The sequence below is a fragment of the Brassica oleracea genome, chromosome C4, assembly GCF_000695525.1.
Source record: "Brassica oleracea var. oleracea cultivar TO1000 chromosome C4, BOL, whole genome shotgun sequence".
Classification (NCBI taxonomy): Eukaryota; Viridiplantae; Streptophyta; class Magnoliopsida; order Brassicales; family Brassicaceae; genus Brassica; species Brassica oleracea.
In genome coordinates, this window is record NC_027751.1 from 1,590,935 (window position 1) to 1,610,119 (window position 19,185).

The window sequence follows — 19,185 nt, forward strand, 5'->3', positions numbered from 1 at the left end:
GACAAAACAATAATAAAAAAAAAAAAGAACCCACCTTCCCCTTTTTGCGTTAATGCTACTCTTATACTTCAAATGTGTCACAACATGAAAAAAAAAAGAAAGATGTTTTTTTTTTTCGAGGCAAATAGTCGGCATCAGGATATATATTATGAATATGCTACTATGAACCTAATTATAGATTCCATGTGACGTGATAAATTAATAGAAGACTCGGTAGTACCAACTTAAGGTGCCAAGTGTTGATAATTTACAAGAAGCTTATGAGGTAACTTCTTCAATTTCGTAAGCCTCGTAGTGATTAGTCCTTGGACCTAGAAAGTCTTTGGGATCACACTACGGTTATAAAAAAAAAACGAAAAAAAGAAAAAAAGAAAAAAACAAACCAAAAAAAAAACAGCGATGCAAGAACACGATGAATTTTAGACCATAAACTGATAAAGCCAAAGCAAAGGAGAGCTAAAACATGACATTTTCATGAAATATCATTCATATTATCTCTAAAAGTGATTATAAATAATTGTATATTTATTTGTATAATATGTCGTTTTCTGTATTAAAATCTAAATTCAAAAGCTAACAAGGCAATAAAACATCATGGTCTAACCATATCGGAGAGACTCAACCTTTGGGAGGGGAAGAAAATACCGAAAGAAGAATTTCAGAAGCTTCTTCAAGATGTTCTGATAGGAGCTGGGTTCACTGGCGTCGGAGGAATAAAAGAGTTTCTACTCTTCATATTTGGAGTTCCTGCCTTTGCCGTCTTCCTCAAGAACCGCATAGGTCCTACGTTCATTCCCAATGATTTGTTCACCCCTGCCGTCACCTCAGCTACTGTTTTCCTTCTCGCCAAGCTCAAAAAGATATGAATCTATTTGTTAAATATCTTATAGCTTTGCGTTGTTTTCTAAAAGAATCTTTACTGGATGATGATTATGCGTGTATCTGATATACATAGAAACAAGGACGAGTGTGAGCTGAATTTTCATGTTTTCGAAAACATGAACGTTAACTCTGTTTCTGACCGTTGACAAGTTCAAATTTGAGAAGTTACTTGTAAACTTCATTGTATTTTATAAGAAATATGTCTTTGCGTGCGCGGGAATCAAGGAGATGCTAAATATAGAGAATCTGAGGGCCTTGCTTGTTTCTCTAATTTTCAAGGCTTTCATTGATTTGAGGACATGAACGAGTTTTTCTTTGAATAATGGTAAAATTAGTTTGAAAAAAAAACTGATAAGAAAAGATGAAATCTCGGAGACATTTGTTTTCTTTTAGCTCTTTTTTGGCCATTTGTTTACCCTCTTTTTCTTTGTTTGGTTTGGAACATGGTCCAGAGCAATATTCAATCCTAATCTGTGTAAAAAAAAGATCAATGACACTCATGTTTGTTGATTTTTAGGGTATGTGGTACATCTTTAAGATCGTTATCTAGACAGGAACGTTCATGTTTTTATGAGGGCATGTTTCTAGGTGCTAATAACATACTTTTTAGATAATTTTTCTTCTTCTTAGTTTAGCACAATGAGCAAGGAACAAAGCTATGTTCTAAAAGCATGGGAAGTGACCCTGCGCAAGACCCAACAAGCGAAGAAGCGGGCAAACAGCGTTTTTGGGACAGTATCGGTAGCTCCACATACGGACCACGATGTCACAAGTGATGAAAATGATGATGAGACCACCACAAACAGGAATAGCTTAGAAGAATTTTACCATGCAGAGAGAGTACTTCCCAATGGGGACTACTACACAGGACAATGGTACGACAACTTTCCTCACGGACAAGGAAAATACCTCTGGACAGACGGATGCATGTACATCGGAGAATGGTACAATGGAAAAACCATGGGGCATGGAAAGTTCGGGTGGCCATCTGGTGCAACGTACGAAGGAGAGTTCAAAAGTGGTTACATGGATGGTATTGGCACATACATGGGTCCAAGTGGAGATGCTTATAAAGGTCAGTGGGTGATGAACCTGAAGCATGGACATGGGGTCAAGAGTTTTGCCAATGGAGATGCATATGATGGTGAATGGAGGAGAGGTTTACAAGAAGGTCAAGGGAAGTATCAATGGAGCGATGGGTGTCATTACACTGGTGAGTGGAAGAACGGTACTATTTTTGGTAAAGGGAGCTTTGTATGGACAAATGGGAATAGATACGATGGGTGTTGGGATGAAGGGTTCCCTAGAGGGAATGGGACTTATAAATGGGATGATGGGAGTTTCTATGTTGGTAACTGGTCTAAAGATCCAGAGGAAATGAATGGTACTTATTATCCATCAGGAAACGAAGGGAGTCTTGAATGGGATCCTAAAGATTTGTTCAATAATTTGAGTGAGTACACTATCTGTAGCGGAGAGAGAGTACCTATGCTGCCTTCACAGAAGAAACTTTCTGTTTGGAACTCTTCTAAGCGTATAGAGAAGCCTAGGAGGATGTTAGTTGATGGGAGGGTAAGTGTGGATGTAGATAATAGAGCGTTTGAGAAGATGAATATGTGGGGGAATGACACAAGTGAAGGAGGTGCTGATATGAGGAAGGAGTTAGATGCAGAGTTGATGAGATTGGAGGCTGAAGGTCTTCATAGTCTCAAGCCAAGCGCTGTGCCTATGAAACTGCCAAAGGCAGGGAGGAAGCAAGGGGAGACTATATCCAAAGGCCATCGCAATTACGATCTTATGCTTAATCTACAACTAGGAATCAGGTACAAATTAGAGAAACTATATATTATAAATTATATAATATGATATTTGTTGGTATAAATATATTACAAATTATATATATTATAAATTATACAATGCTTGTGTTTTTGGTGTCAAGTTTAGTGATGTTGTTTCTACAGGCATTCTGTGGGAAGACAAGCTCCATCTGCATCTCTCGATCTGAAGCCTTCAGCATTTGATCCAAAAGATAAGATATGGAGGAGGTTTCCACGTGAAGGAACCAAGTACACACCTCCACATCAATCTACTGAGTTCAAATGGAAAGATTATTGTCCACTAGTTTTCAGGTTATAACTACAAAGCTACTCTTCTTTTTTCACATTGCTAATAGTTATGTTTTTCTTGTGCTTAACTTGTTTTATTTTTGCTTATGATTTAATTTTCCAGGAGCTTGAGGAAGCTATTTAAAGTAGACCCAGCTGATTATATGTTATCCATCTGTGGGGATGATGCTCTCCGAGAACTCTCATCTCCTGGTAAAAGTGGGAGCTTCTTTTACTTAACAAATGATGATCGCTACATGATAAAAACAATGAAGAAGTCTGAAACAAAAGTGAGTTTTTTTTCTCAAGTTACCGGTTGCTATTACCAACTACTTGTGTTGCATATATTGAAACGTTTCTTTTGGTTCTTCTTGATGTGTAGGTGCTTCTGAGGATGCTTGCAGCATATTACAACCATGTTAGAGCGTTTGAAAACTCTTTGGTGATCAGATTCTTTGGTCTACACTGTGTGAAATTGAATGGACCAACACAAAAAAAAGTTAGATACAAAACAATAACACTTAACGTTACATGGCTTTAGAAAGGCCACGTTTGATTTTATATCTCTCTTGGTCTAATGCAGGTGCGGTTTGTCATAATGGGTAATCTGTTTTGTTCTAAGTACTCCGTTCACAGACGCTTTGATCTAAAAGGTTCTTCTCTTGGTCGTACCACTGACAAACCAGAATCAGAAATAGATTCAAATACCATCTTAAAAGACCAAGACCTAGGTTTTATTTTCAGATTACAGAAAGCATGGTACCAAGAATTCATCAGGTAAAGAACACCACTATTCTCTACTCTTCATAAGGTACACATGCTTGTTTTATTTATCATGGCTTGTTGTTCACGTTACAGGCAAATTGATAAAGACTGCGAGTTTTTAGAACAAGAGAGGATCATGGACTATAGCCTTCTAGTGGGGATTCACTTCAGAGAAGCTTCTGTAGCTGGAGAGCTGATTCCTTCTGGAGCTCAAACACCTATTGGTTTGCTTCTGTTAAATCAAATAACCTTTGGTTTTGAATCATTCACTTAAGGAAAAATAAGATTGGTTTCTTATTTACAGGTGAATCTGAAGAAGACGCAGGCCATCGTCTCTCTAGATCAGAGGTTGATGACCTACTTTCAGAACCCTCAAGGTAATAATACAACACAAGAGAACAATGCCAACACGTTTCAAACTCAGAAGAGAAACACTTAACATTAGTTTTGGTTTTGTTTTGTAGGTGGGCTAGTATCAGACTGGGAACCAACATGCCAGCGCGTGCAGAGAGAATGATGAGGAAAAATGACAGTGAGCTTGAGCTTGTGGGAGAGCCTACGGGAGAGTTCTACGATGTGGTAATGATATTTGGTATTATTGACATTCTTCAAGATTATGATATCAGCAAAAAGCTTGAACACGCTTACAAGAGCATACAATATGATCCTACCTCTATTTCAGCAGTTGATCCAAGATTATACTCGAGGCGTTTCCGTGACTTTATTTTCAAGGTATTCACTGATGACAATTGAGAGAGTGGGTTCCTATTGTCTTTGTGCTTTTTTTAGGTTTCTTGTATCCCAAGAAATAAGGATGCAAAATTTTACTTATATTTTTGACTCCTAATTTATTTCTTTTTTTTAAATAAAGAAATAGAGTAAAGATTCCAATATTTCCCATTTATTTATCTATATTAATTACCTTTTCAGTATTAATTAGTAGTATGTATTCATTCAGTTCAGTTGTTCTTGTTTACCTCTAAACAAACATGCGTCACCAAAGTCATTTTACATATATGTTGAGCAAGGGCTCTGCGGAATGATTGTCACAATCTTGAGATGGTATTTGGCTTGTTGGGTACCATTTATCATCTGAATCACCAAGCTTTAGGCCACCAGAAACCAACTAGCCCAGCATGTGTGTAGTTTCTTCTTTGCATAGTCAAAGTCTCTCAGTTTCTTAGTTATTACATTACAGCAAGTTCTCCATTTGATTTTGGCATGGGTTATTCTCTTTTCTAACTCGGTCTGGATTCGGCTATCTTTCGGTTTACTTCGTCCAGTCGTTAGTAATAAAAGAACGTAATAAAAGGAGGATATCCTGCATGTTGTATTCATGGGAATATCAAACCCCCGGTATTGAAGAATATATAATATAATAGATATTGTTAATAAATATTTTATATTTATTATATAAGATATTTACATATATTTGTATATATATATAGATTAGGAAATATCACTAATATAAGTATGTATGTATCATAACTATTATTCTTATGAGAGAATACAATTCTTCATATCGTATGACATATCCTCCTATCAATCTCTACGCCCGGTTTTGATTCCTCTCCAAAAATTTTGTCTGCTCAATTTGGTTTTCAATTCAACTTTTGAGTTAATCGTATTAAAGTTATACGTTGAAATAAAAGATTAGATTCCTTATACGTTTTTACATTCTGACAAAAAGGTCTTAGATTTTCTGTATACGTTGAACGCTTACAATTTTAATACTTCAATTTTTTCTTGAACTGATACTTCTGTTGGTCCCCCATTATGGGTAATATGGGTCACGATGAGAAAGGTACGTGTGTGTTGGTTGACAAAAGCTTAATTTAAGTTGATGTTTATTCCTTCTTGTCTCAGCTCTCACGTGGAATCAAAACAGAGATATAGCTGGCACGTGTGAAGGTGCTTGTCTTGATGTTAGGTTTAATCGTGTTCCATGAAACTTTCCAATCTTTGAAATATAGAAAGTTCTCTAAGCACCAACAACTGGAATTGACACGTTCATTGCATCCTCACCGAAAGCAGTAGATGTCAGTTTACTAATCTTACCAAAACAGAAAATAAGATTTAAGGAGAAGATCAGTGTAAGTTCATTGCATATACGAGGGAAATCGTTACGTCCTCTCTTCTCTTCCCTCCTTAACTATAGTCTATGCATTGTATTTTCCCTTTCAGTTTCAATTTGTTTTTAAAAAACTTTCTCGCTATAAATTTTGCTAATTTTCGCTATAAATTTTGATTGTTTAATGTCTTAAATTTTGCTTTTATATTTGAAAGATTAATTTTTTTGCATTATAATTAATGTACTTATTTTCAGAACTAAAACATAAATTAAAACTTAAAATATGGATGATAAAACTGTACTGGTAAAACCATAAAAATAATAAAAATGCATGTATTTAACTTTTTAATATGTGTGAAAAACTTAAAACAATATAATAAATATATTTCTTCATATACAGAAGAAGTAACATTCAGAGAGAACTCTGTTAATAAAAAAAATAAAATAATGATTTTTAAAAAATCACATATTATAACAAAATACAACTTCTTGATTGGTTATCCTGTTGTAATTCAGTCCGGAAAATTATATGATTGTAGATCTATTTGCAATCAATTCAAGTGACTACGTAGTTGATTGCAAACTTAAAATTAATAAAATTAATATGTTTCCTAAAAAGGTTTCGAACTTAAAAAATTATACTTCATTTTCCCAACGAAAAAAAATTAAAGAAATTATGTAGTTACAATATTTTTTTGTTTTTCCGTTTGACACAAGTTTTGGCACTGGTTTTGGCTTATGGTTTCTAAAAAGTCAACGCCGAATATGGACTAAAACAGCTTTGTTCTAAAGTTTGAAAAACCAAACTCAAAGAAAACAAATAATTTATTTTAATATGAGCTTGGAGCAAACCAAACTCGTCAGAAAGCATTTACGTATTCAGTCGGCATCCAGTAACTAATGAATAATGATACTAAAAAGGTTAGACGGAAGTTCATTTCATAGGACCCACGAAACCTCCTATTTTAAAGCATCGTTACGTATTAGATCTCAAATAAGACAGAAAACAAAAGACTGAAAATTGCTCCCGTGAATTGTCGAAATCGAATCCATAAAGGCTAAAGCAAGATCAGCGGTAGTATGTACAAAAAGTCTCTTAGCGTTAATTTGATAAATCAATTAGACAAAAGAAGAGAAAGGGAAATAAAAATAACAGAGATGAAGAGAAAATTCTTCCCATCTCTTATGAAAGAGTTTTGTACTTTGCGTTTGCGTCACATAATTAACTTAGTTTTTGACTTTTTTCTATTTAAATTTAATTAAAATTCTAAACTAAATGATTATTTTATGTCTAAGACACTTGTTGAGAAACTAAACGCTCCTGATGCTCTGAGAGCAATTCTATTGAAATATCTCAATGAATATCTAGTATTTAAATAATGATACATTAATAAAAATTGGAGAAAAAAAAAGAACTCATTTGAAAACTTGTAAGATGTCATTTAGATACTCTTGTAACAAATGTCACTTTATAATTAATCCAAGTTAAAACAGAAAATTTAATTAATTGTATTATTAATTAATATTAAAATATTAGTTTTTGTGTTCAGTTTTTGTGGGTTTAGAACCCCAAAATGAAAACTTAATGGATAGGGGTGCTCTAACCTTGTCTGCTTCGGTAAATGCATAGTATAGTTAAATCAAATATCCTTTTCTAAAGTAAAAATAAGAGAAAATTACTCAGATTAATTCTAATCTTTTACTTAATTACTAGTTTAACTTTGTGTAATCAATATAATCTAACATAGATAAGAAGGACCAATTAACCCTAGTAGTTCCTCTTTACTACAATTTTGTCGTTATTCATTTAATTCCTTAGTAAATAAAAAAATTAAAAAAGTGAAAAATAATTGAAACCCTAGCCGCCGTCGACAGGAACAAGAAAAACATTCTGAAAAACAAAACCACTGTTTCGTCAAAGATGTTGAGTTCAAAATTGTCGGCGGTTTAATCTTCTTCCTCCGAGTAGTGTCAACTTCGCCGGTGAGAGGGCCTCTTGTTATCTCTACTGTCAAACACTCCGACGACGAGAACCACCATCTTCACCCATCAATTAATTACGTCTGTCACTTCATGGCTTTGAATATGTATTTCGTTTCCTCCTCCGATTTATAAAAAAAAATTATGGAACATTGAGATTTCCATGGAGTTTGGATAGCTTTTGATTTGGTGTTAAGTGTTACAGATCAGAATATTTGTTACAACAACGCATCATATGCGTCTCATACTTGATTATGCATTGTTCAATGATAGGTACATTTCTTGGATGTGAAGCGTGAATGATTTGAGAAGAAGGTTTGTTACCACGTGATTTGATTTTTTGGATAGTTGCTTGTATAAAGTTGATGCTTGGGGGGTTCTTGTAATAGAATGAGTGTAACCAGCACATCTCAACTGTATCGTAGCTTGGAGTTTTCTAATGATGAATAATTTGATTACAACTAACACTCGTTTTTGTACTAGAATTTCATGGTAACAATTTTTTTTTTGTTTTTCATTGTTAGATATGGCTTCTTCTAGCAGTAAGAAAAATTATCCGCGTCTATTCTACAATAAAGGAAAAGCTCCTAGTCAGCAAAAGAGTATGAGCTATTATAGCTATTTGTCAAGATAATTCTGTCCATCCTGAGTGCTATGGTCCCTGCTATTGTTCGGAAGAAGAATGAAAAACAATTCAGTGTAAGAAGATTGAAAAAAGTTCCACAGAATGACTCCCAAGGAGAATGTGCATGGTGTTTATACCATAAAATACATTGAGTGTCTTGCGATTGGTTGCACATTTGAAGGGTTACGTGACGAAACCATTCAAGATCTCAGACGGAGGCTAGCTGCTGAGATTTACGACGCTGTTGGAGAACCTCGAATCACTCATTTATTTCCTGATTCACCAAAGTAGTACGTTCAGTTTTAGATTTTCTTAGTGAACGTGTCTTATCGTGTAAATTGAATGTTTAGTATCAAAATGTGTTTCAGCTACAATTTGCAGTCCATAATTATCATAAGGCCGTCTGTTCTGTTTTAGAATTTGTATGCTTTGGTTTACTGACTGAGTTACTAATTATTGTTACATATAACCTCGTTTAATTATCTCTTTGATACTTGGAGTACCAATATAGAACAAAAGTTTTAACTCGCAAAGTATAAAAAAAAACAGAAAGGCACGTGTGAGAAGAAGAGCTGGAAGAGAAACAAAGTAACTCTCAAGAAACAGAACATGAAAAACAGAGAATCGTTCATTATAGAAGTGGAATAAATCTTTGTTGTGATATTTTCTGGAATCGGTGAAGCTACATCTCTTGGCATTATAGAAGTGGAATAAGCGCTCCACAAGTATGCGCTATGATAGTAAGGGTGATAAATAGATATGATGCATTGCTTACGTGTTTCCGCTGCTGCGATTGCTTAAGTTTTGGTTACGGTTTGGTTTACTTAATTTATTTCGGTTTATTTAATTTAATTTGTTGGTTAGAAAGATTTTGGTTTACTTCAATTGAAATATTTGTATTTAAAAAAAAATCATAATTTAATGGTTAAATCTGATTTTCAATAACCATTTCGGTTAAATAAAAATTAATTAATCTGTGGCCAAAGAATGATTAAATCTGTCGCCAAAGTAAAAAAAAAAAAATCTGTCAAATTGTAATTAAATCTGTGGTCAAAAGATAAACAAATATCTGGTGAAAAAGATAAACAAATCTGTCAAATTCATATTAAATCTGTCAAAAATAAGTAAATTTGTGATCAAAGGATAATAAATCAGTTAAAACCTAAATAAATCTGTCAAAAATAGAAAAATTGGTGGTCAAATGAAAAAGAAATCTATCAATGCCTATATAAATCTATCAAAATAAGTAAATATGTGGCCAAAGAAATTAAATCTAATTAAATCTGTGAATATTTAATAAATTTGTGACCAAACATGATCGATATATCAAAATAAATCTGTAGAAATCTACTTAAGTCTATAGAATTTAAGATAAATATGTCGCAAAATAAAAATAAAAGTAAGTTTGTGGCTACATAAAACGTAGACAAAATAAGTCTGTGAGTAATTGCATTTTAGTAATTATTATTTTTGATAACAAAGGACTCGGTTGTAAAATAGGTATAAAATTTAAACTAGTAATTAAAATTAAAATAAAATAAAATAAGAGTCATTCTAGTAATAAACGGATGAATTAGAGGTAAACTAGTTTTTCCCCCTATATAAAAATAAATCTATTTTAGTATGAATTTTAGTATTTTATTTTAATTGACGTCAGAGTATCTAAGTTTTTTTTTTGGATTTTCCGATCAATAAGTCTTCCATGCAGATTTACGCAGTCATATTTTACTTTTCTTTTGTTTAATGTTTTGGCACTCATTATAACAAATTATCTAACAAAACAAGAAGGACTCGTGCACACAAAAAAAGAACAAGAAGGACTCGTAATGAATGAGTCGAGCGAGATCATTTCTATCGACTATCGAGAGTGAGAAATTAATCAGTCTCAGTTTTCTATCGAGAGTGAATCGAGCGAGAAATGATTCCTTAATGAATGAGTGACGACAAGTTACAGAAGTATTTTTATAAATACAAGGAACAAAAATGAACTCGAATTTATGATAGTGCATGCATATTTTGTTAATAAAATTGTTTGTATACTTCGATAACGTATTTTGAAAATTCATGTTCAAGTGAAATTTGGAAATCCCGAATGGCCGAATCTTATGATCCGTAGGAATAAGAAGATTATAAATTACACTTGAAACTTTTTACAGTGACCCGTATTCAATTCAAATTCCCAAAGAAAAGACAATGAAATAAAACATTAAAGCAAGAAAAACATCAAATGAAACTGCATGGATTCACAAATTTCATCAAATGGAACATGAAATTAAAACCCATTAAACGAAGACGCATTTTACATGCGTGTGTCATTTCTATCGTTGTCTGACAATCACATTACTTGACTAGAGGTAGTGTCAAAGGAAGAAGAAGAGAGGGGAGGATAATAGATGGCTAAGTAAACAAGCATTAGCATCAGCACCACCGGAATTCCCATCAGAATCATCGGCGGCGGCGGAAGTGGCGGAAGAACGGCAGGAACAACCGCCAAGAGCACCATCATCAGCACTCCGATCATAAACATTCCGATGATCCTTACTATAACTTTTGTGAAACTTCTTTTTTTTTTGTGAAACTTCTTTTCTTCCTCTAAATCTTGGCTTTCAATGTTCCTGCACATATATGTTTGTATATTTATAATGAATTCTATGTATAAGTATTTAATCTGTCCGTATTGCTTTTATGTGTGTGAGAGAGAAAGACGTTACAACATACAGGTGAAGCTCATGCACCGAGCAGCAACATTCGCCAATTCGTATCCACCCAAATAAAAAAATTTCTTCCACAAAAATATTTCTTCCACAAAAAATAATTTTTTAAAGTTTTCTATGCATATTTAATAAGTAAATTTCTTTGCTAAATTTTAATATTGTTGATTAAAACTATTAGTAAAACTATTAGTTTAAATGTATAGGAAGTTGTTTTTTCATTTAAATCAAGATATTTATTACTATACATTAATCATTTTTTTAATATGTATAGAATTTTTTTAAAAATCTATCAATATAAAACGGAGGAAGTAGATTTTATTTTACTAGATTTCAGTATGACACGGACTTAACACCAAAATTACCATTAATTGCTAGATTTGTTTTTCAGTGACTTGTGAAATTTTGATAATATTCTGTAAGACACTATTAGAAAGAAATTTTACAAAAGCGTGGAATCTTTTATGTAAAAGCGTGTTTGATAAGTGGTCATTTGTTAACTTGTGTCAAACCGTGATACTCTTTCATTTAAGGAAAAGCTCCATCTCCATGTTGATACATATTTTAGTTTTACCGATTTTTATACTTTAAATGTAATAACTTTCAAAATTATTCTGAATAAGGTGTACTTATACAATATTGTGTAATAGCTTATGGTAATCACATGATATGCATAAGGAAAGTAAATTAGAGGCATATATCATATGTATTTCTCTTCTTAAGAATTAAGAAAGTATGTAAATTAAACCTCTGATGAACTAGAAGTTTTAAATCATTAGCTTTGAAATAAATATTAGGAGGAGTGTATTCGATTTGAAATTCGAAGTGGTTTGATTAATTATGAGATTTTAGATGAATTTGAGAATTTGAGAATTTGGGTAGATTTTTGTTGAATCACTGTAAAATACTATCTAAAACTATAAGATCTAGATTTTATTTATGTAACTAAAAAACTCGTCCCAAACATTCTATAAATACTTACAACTATTTAATATTTTTTCAATAATAATAAATTTAAAAATATTTATTAAATGACAAATCTAATACATTAAATTCTATAGTGTTTTTTTTAATTCACATTTGAATAACAGAAAATTTGTCATTCTAATCCAAATCAACTCATGCTTATTGTTGAATACATCCCCTAGAAGATTTCACTACCACCGTCATGAACTAAAAGCTGTCAGCCTGTATCATATCATTTGTCAATCTTAAAATTGACATGCATCCATTTAATTATTTCCTATATGCCTTATGTGGTGACTACATTTCAGAATTTCATTCATTTTGGCAATTTACGTATCAGTTTTTACTAAAATTTTATTTTTTTACTCGGTGTATTATTTTATCTAGCTCGATCTAATCTCTCGAAACGATTATTTTTGGGATGTAGTGTGAACTTGAAATTTATTAACAAAAATGTGAAACGGAAATACAGTTTGTGGCATTTTATATCGAAAATTAACATATCGAAAATTAACAAATAAATGATTGTAAAATCAAATCGTGAGGAAATATATAGGTTGTTGGAAAAACAAAATTAAGAAACAAAATAGACTGACGTTTACAAAGTTGACAAAAAAACAATAGACTGATGTTTGACATGCATAGCTGCTAGCTAGGTATTAGTGTGGCGGTTTAAATGATTTACCATTTATGTGCTTTTAGATGACTGAAACGGCAAGGATGGTTGGTGAATTTAGGGAAGAGAGTGTGCTTGATACTTTGAATCTGAATCACGTCGTACTAAGGGTATTTATTTCTTCTTATTCCATATACATTTAACCTAATTTATTGCGATCGTCAGTTTTCATTTTTTTCAACGGCTAAGTTATTAACAAAATATGCTGCTTATACTATTACTTTATTTGATGCCACTACATGGTTTTTTATAATTAATATTTTATTTTTATAAATAATTTTATCAATATATTATTTTTTCTAAATTTTATCAATATTTCATTTTTCTAAATTACGTATACTTTTCTAGATCCAAACATTGTTATTTTATTCATAGATAACTATTATCTCATCAATACATTTTATGAAAAAATAAAATCCATAATTTTTATTCTTTTTTTAAATATCATTATATATTTTCAGTGTGACTTCACAAATTAATGCACTTCTTATTTTACCTATTAATGCACTTCTTATTTCAGTGTGACTTCACAAATTAATGCACTTCACAAATTAATGCACTTCTTATTTGTATTATGGTTTAAATATTGCTTTGAAAATATAAAAAAATACATTTGAAAAATAATAAGAATAAACAATATACTTCTTATAAAAAGAAATTAAAGCACTCATCAAATTAATACACCAAATTATGGACAAAAAAAAATAATACACCAAATTGTTAAAACAAGAAAACGAACATGGAATTTCAAAGAGAAATAAAATATTTAAAACATGTAAAGAAAAAAACTCAAAGGAAAATAATGACTTTGTGACCATATTAAAAGAAAAAGAATATACTTGTGTGTTCGAGTCCCGGCCACTAGAAAATTAACATTTCAGCATCGCTACGAACAAGAGATCGACACGTAGCAACACGTGATTACTTTAGACCACTTTTGTGGAGCCAGTATAGTCCTTTATAATTCAAAGAATATACTTGTGTGTCGAGGACAAATGAACCAATGGAAAATCCAATTTAATCTGTCTCCTGGACACCGAAGTGCAGTGTTAAAAAAAAGGACATCAAAAGGCGATTCACCGTTGTCCAGTGTCTGTGTGGTTCCACAGTAAACCCACTAATTAAAAAGGAATCATATTAGTTTTCAGTTTTTAAAACAGAGTTTAGTAAATAAACAAGGGAACTCATAAACAAGCGGGTAGCTGATAAAGGTATTATTAATACATATGAACAAGTGGCTTATTTCATTTAACGGGTATTTTCGTCATATATTGGTTCAGATCTAATATCGAGTGTAGTATTTAACCCCTCTCTGTACTTCACCAATTTTTGTTTAATTAGTTTATAATTTTAAATACATCATGATATTGTATAGTATTTTTTCATACATCATTTGGTAGTTTAAAAGGTTCAATATTTAATCTCCCCACAAAGTGTTATATAACAAAAATGGGAATAGACATTGAGTTACGAAAAAGATGAGACTGATAAACAGAAATGTATACATGCACAATTGCACATAAATATATAAACTGCATTTATATAGAGCACTTTAAAAGAAAAGTCCGAGATCTATCACATGAGACCATCTTACACGAAGCTAAAAGCCCTTAATTTGCTCCGTACATACATAAATATATATATAGACACTTTTATATATGTTTGTGAAATGCATATACATCTGTACGGTCGGTGCGGAAGTCTGCGACACCACTCATCAGGGTTCAAGAGGTTCTACCGAGAGGCTAGGCTCATTAGAAGGAGAAAAGGCCAAGAAAATTAGGAGAATCATGAGGAGGAGAGGGAGCAGGAGGAGCGTGGCTGGAGGCGGTGGAAGCGGTGGAAGGAACGGTGGCAGAATCAGAAGAAGCAGAGAGACAAAGAGAAGAACTGCGACGGATCTCGCCGTGATCAAAGAACTTCCGGTCAAACCCATCGGCTTGGGTGTGATGTCAACTCTCAGCCGTTGATTATGTACCCTCATTTTTCATTAGTAGTAGTTTATCTACAAAATAAATACTTTTGTTCTTTTGGTTTAGTGACTTATAACCCTTCTGCGGTCTCTCTGCCTTTGTCTCTCTGTGGCTCTCTACTTATAGTGTGGGAAATTGGGATAGTTGGAATATCTACGTCCATAAATGTTTATATTCTTGTCCGGTATATTTTTTACTTAGAAGTGTACATTTTCCATAATTACAACCTACACATTGTAATAATAAATCAATGTAACATGTAAAAAATAGTTTACAATTTTTAAGAGGTTTTCAATTTGATTAATATTTGGCAAAATATTTTACTTAACCAATTTAATTTGTTTATTAACTTTATAAAAAAACTTCTAGAAGAATAAAGGCATAAAGCTAAACAAGTTAGCAAAAAGAAGAAGAAGCTAAACTAATATTTTACTGCAAGCAACGTGAAGAGGTAGATGCATGAACATCCCAAGCTTTATCGGTATGTTGACGGTGACCGGAGGCTGAAGTACTTTTCTGTACATTGTTTTTGAAGTTCCCAAGGCGGTTCTTTGTCTAAATTCGCCTTCTTTAGAAAATCACAAATCTGACATAAAAACAATACATGATTATATACTGCATCTAATAAAACATTTAGACTTTATTATATGATATCACAAAATAATAATGATAAATTTTAATTTTACCAGAAATTTGATTCTACTTTTCAAATTTATATTTAAAAGATAATCATTTTTATGAATAACTAAATGTATGATCAAAAAGACTAAACTAACTCTACGAAATCATTTATATGTGTTTAAAAATTATTTATATGTTTATAAATACAACCCAGCCCTAAATATTAAACCATAAACAATAAATATTAAATTCTAAATCAAAATATTATAATTTTTTTTAATTAAATTATTTAAAAAAATAGTCTTCAATTAATAGTATTTTAATTATTTTCTCAAATAATATCGACTTCTTAATTTGCATTTTCTCATACCACAATTACTGAATTATGCAGTAAAATAGAAGAAATACTCAGATTGTAGTGTGAATTCAATTGTTGGGAAATAAATGAACAGACGAACTAAACAGTATAATGGATTTATTTTGTTGATATAAAATGTAAATATTATTGATAACTATTAATTTGATTGACCAAAAACTAGCCATGTCATTAGTTACTTACGTGAGACATTTGGAGTAGTAAAACCATATTTTTTTTTTATTTTTTTTTGAAAAAATAGTAAAACCATATTTAGTTTTAATTATTTATGTATGTCACGACATATATATACAATCTTTTATATACGTAATATCATCATCATCATCATCATATATTGTATATATACACTTACTAAACAATTATATTTCGCTTGTGTTTATCAGATAAAAACACAGACATGACTAACGTTGATGGTCAAGTGTTTTCATTTCCTTTATGTAATTTTCAGCTCGATTGGATTAGAATTCTACTGTGTGAGTTTTAAAAATGGACATACATTAGCCATTTAGCCTAAATACTAACCTTTGAATCTGAACGCTTGTGAAAACGTCATGAGAACTAAAAAATGATGTGCTATTCCTTTTGCCAACAGTGATGCGGTTAATCACGGGTAAAACGTATTTCACTAAAAAGTTGGGTCATGCCTGTGAAAAATATTGAGAAATTTTCATTCCTAACTGGAGAATGCATTGCACCTAACTGCACTATTTTGTATACTTTCCCGTGTATTTGGTATTATTATTTGACCATTTGGTTATTTTTAACTTTTTCCATTTTAAGTAGTTTCATTTTCTATTTGGCCATCTCGTTCCCAACTTGGTAGGCTTTACAGCTTCGTTGATGCAGTCAGCCTAGAAAAGTTATATTCCCTTTTGCAGTTCTTTTGGTACCAACAAAAAAGAAGCATTGAATCAATCGTTAGATATAGTTGAAGAAAAACTCAATGTTTAATCATTCGACAGTCTTTTTACTTTTTAACAGCACATTGTATTACACATTAGTTACAATACTAGGTAATATATTCGAACATGTTATAATTCTTTGACAGTACAAAATAATTATAAAAATTAAAATCAAGATATAAACAACGTTTCTGTCGGACAAGTGATACAAGAATCATTTGTAATAATGTCTCATATAAGTAATCTACTTGATGGCTTGATGGCTTATGTTTATTTGTTTACTCAACAATTTCGTCTTCTCACCTTAATTATTGATAAAAAAAAAAAACTGGGCCCTTGCTTCAAGTTATCAAATGTTGGTTGTTCAAAAAAAAAACTGGGCCCTCCAGTTACAGCTCAAACTTTGATCATTAACCTAGTCTTTAGTCCGGTTAAAAAGCTAAAAATTAAGTGACGGGTTCTTATATTCCGATAAGAACCTCACCCTAAGAACTCTCCATTAATCATGCTCTAATCCCTTAATGTTAAGGCCCAAAATTTGATCATTAACCTAGTCTTAGTCTCTTAATTATATATCAGCTACAATTACTATCGCAAAAAGAGTATAACTACATGTTAGAGGTGTTCTTAGCCGGGGCATGATTAACTCCCGTCTCTTAGCCGAGATTTTTAACTCATGATTTGACATTTTTTTGCTTTTTGTTTTTTGTTTTACATTTTTCGGCTAAGAGACGCCTTTTAGAACATCATTATCCATGTATCTCAGGGGAGCGGAAATTATGATTAAAAAAAAAAGCAACTAAAACAAGAAACGCCTCTTAAATTCGTCTCTTAAGTACACGTGTTGAGACTTGGCTTTTCCTTCTTCCTCTTTTGATTCTCCTTTTGGATCAATCTCCGGCGCCATGGCTCCCAACCAGTTTCCTTTCCCATCAGTTTCGGCGCCATGGCTCCCAATGACGATGAATCTGTGAAGCTCTTCCTCAGCATCGGTCTGGACGAGAAAACCGCCGCCACTACCATCAACAACCCCAAGGTCACCGCTAATCTCACCGCCGTTATCCACGAGGTATATCGTTTTACCTTTCTCCTCTGTTGACTGAATCCAAATTTTATGAACTCGATTCGAAATTCTTGGTTTGATTGATGATTTGGATTCTTGGCATGTATGCATCTGGTTTAATTTGATCAATTGGCTTGCTCAATTTCATTATCAAAGCTCTCTTATCTTTTGTACAGGCTGGTGTAACTAATGGATGCGATCGAACTACTGGAGATCTGTTGTACACGGTGAGATTTGTTTTGATTAGCGTTTTGAATTTGTATCAATGCTGGAAAGAAACTTATTGATGTGGTAAAACTTCAGCACAATTGGATGCTGCAGTTTCAGTTTCGTTTTTTGACAATTACGCTCCTGAGGACTTCAAGTTAAATGAATTTGAGGAGGCATGTGGTGTTGGTAAGGCGTTTGGGTCATAGTAGCCGGGATTATATTTATTTCTCAATGCTAGCATGTATAGAGTTTTTGTTTTCTTTATTTAAATGGTGCTTAGAGGTTATATATTGTTGTGTTTTATGTGAATTTGGAGATGAGATCTTCATTATCTTTTTGGAACAGTGATATCTTGTATATTTCCATTATCTTATCCATTCATCCATGTGCATTTTGATCATATAGACTAGGATTTAGCCATGTTTAGGTTGCATTTTGCATACATAAGTCTTTATCAGGTATTGGAGTACCACATGGAGTTCTCGGAGACATTTGGGTGTGTTTGGAGCTCGAAAGAGGTGTAAAGATGATCATTGGACGAGCAGAGCGTTGGGAGCGACTTCCCGGAGCGACACCAGCAAGTCGCTCTGACCTGCCTTTTCAGAGCGACCTTACCAGAGCGATGCGGAGAAGTCGCTCGCCATTTCATCCCGGTGGAAGCCGAAAACTGACCCGGAGCGACCTATCAGAGCGACCACTCCAGGTCGCTCCCGAAGCCCAGAGCGACTTGGCCAGAGTGACACCCCGAGGTCGCTCGCATTTCTATCGCATGACGACAACACAATGGAGCCAGAGCGACCTCTCGCAGCGACACAGCGAGGTCGCTCCCGAAGTGTGGAGCGACTACTCGGAGCGACGAGCGGAGGTCGCTCCGCGTCTTATTTCTGCTCGAACTTATGATTTCTCAAGGGCCTTTTGGTCATTTCATGATGCACGTTTTTATTTTCTAAACCTATGTTTTAATACTCTGTAAGCCACCAGGAGGCAGATCTATCTTTGTTCTGAAGAAAACCACCAAAAACCTTGAAAAAGGGGATCTCTTTGATTCATTGATCACATGTTCTACTGTTGATTTCTATTCTATTATCTGTATTTTCTCTGAATGATTAATCTGAAATCCAATATGGGTTTAAGAGGAATCATGGAGATTAGTGAGTAATCACCTTTTGAATTCATGGGTTAGGGAGATTAAGGGTGATTAGGTTAGAGCTAGGATGTTTTAGTGTAGATCATTCTTGTTCCTTGCTAGTAGAGTATTC

The 19,185-nt window shown here is 32.9% G+C and overlaps 2 protein-coding genes across 2 annotated transcripts; one reads left to right on the forward strand and one right to left on the reverse strand.

The window, feature by feature from the left end:
• The first annotated feature begins 1,242 nt into the window (after positions 1-1,242).
• On the forward strand, positions 1,243-4,542 carry LOC106340540 (phosphatidylinositol 4-phosphate 5-kinase 5-like). The gene is made up of 8 exons (XM_013779406.1): positions 1,243-2,705; positions 2,844-3,011; positions 3,112-3,277; positions 3,370-3,486; positions 3,571-3,764; positions 3,846-3,976; positions 4,057-4,129; positions 4,217-4,542. The coding sequence occupies exons 1-8, from the start codon at positions 1,522-1,524 to the stop codon at positions 4,503-4,505; spliced, it is 2,322 nt and encodes a 773-aa protein (XP_013634860.1). The 5' UTR covers positions 1,243-1,521; the 3' UTR covers positions 4,506-4,542.
• Positions 4,543-14,254: 9,712 nt separating this feature from the next.
• Positions 14,255-14,857, reverse strand: LOC106340694 (protein ORGAN SIZE RELATED 1). The gene has a single exon (XM_013779543.1). It carries the CDS (start codon positions 14,763-14,765, stop codon positions 14,499-14,501), a length of 267 nt encoding a protein of 88 aa, XP_013634997.1. The 5' UTR covers positions 14,766-14,857; the 3' UTR covers positions 14,255-14,498.
• Positions 14,858-19,185: the final 4,328 nt, after the last annotated feature.

Coding starts and splice junctions, on each gene's coding strand:
- LOC106340540 (XM_013779406.1), top strand. CDS start 1,522: ATGAGCAAGGAACAAAGCTATGTTCTAAAAGCATGGGAAGTGACCCTG. Junction 2,706..2,843: donor AATCTACAACTAGGAATCAG/GTACAAATTAGA, acceptor TTGTTTCTACAG/GCATTCTGTGGGAAGACAAG. Junction 3,765..3,845: donor TGGTACCAAGAATTCATCAG/GTAAAGAACACC, acceptor TTCACGTTACAG/GCAAATTGATAAAGACTGCG.
- LOC106340694 (XM_013779543.1), bottom strand. CDS start 14,765: ATGAGGGTACATAATCAACGGCTGAGAGTTGACATCACACCCAAGCCG.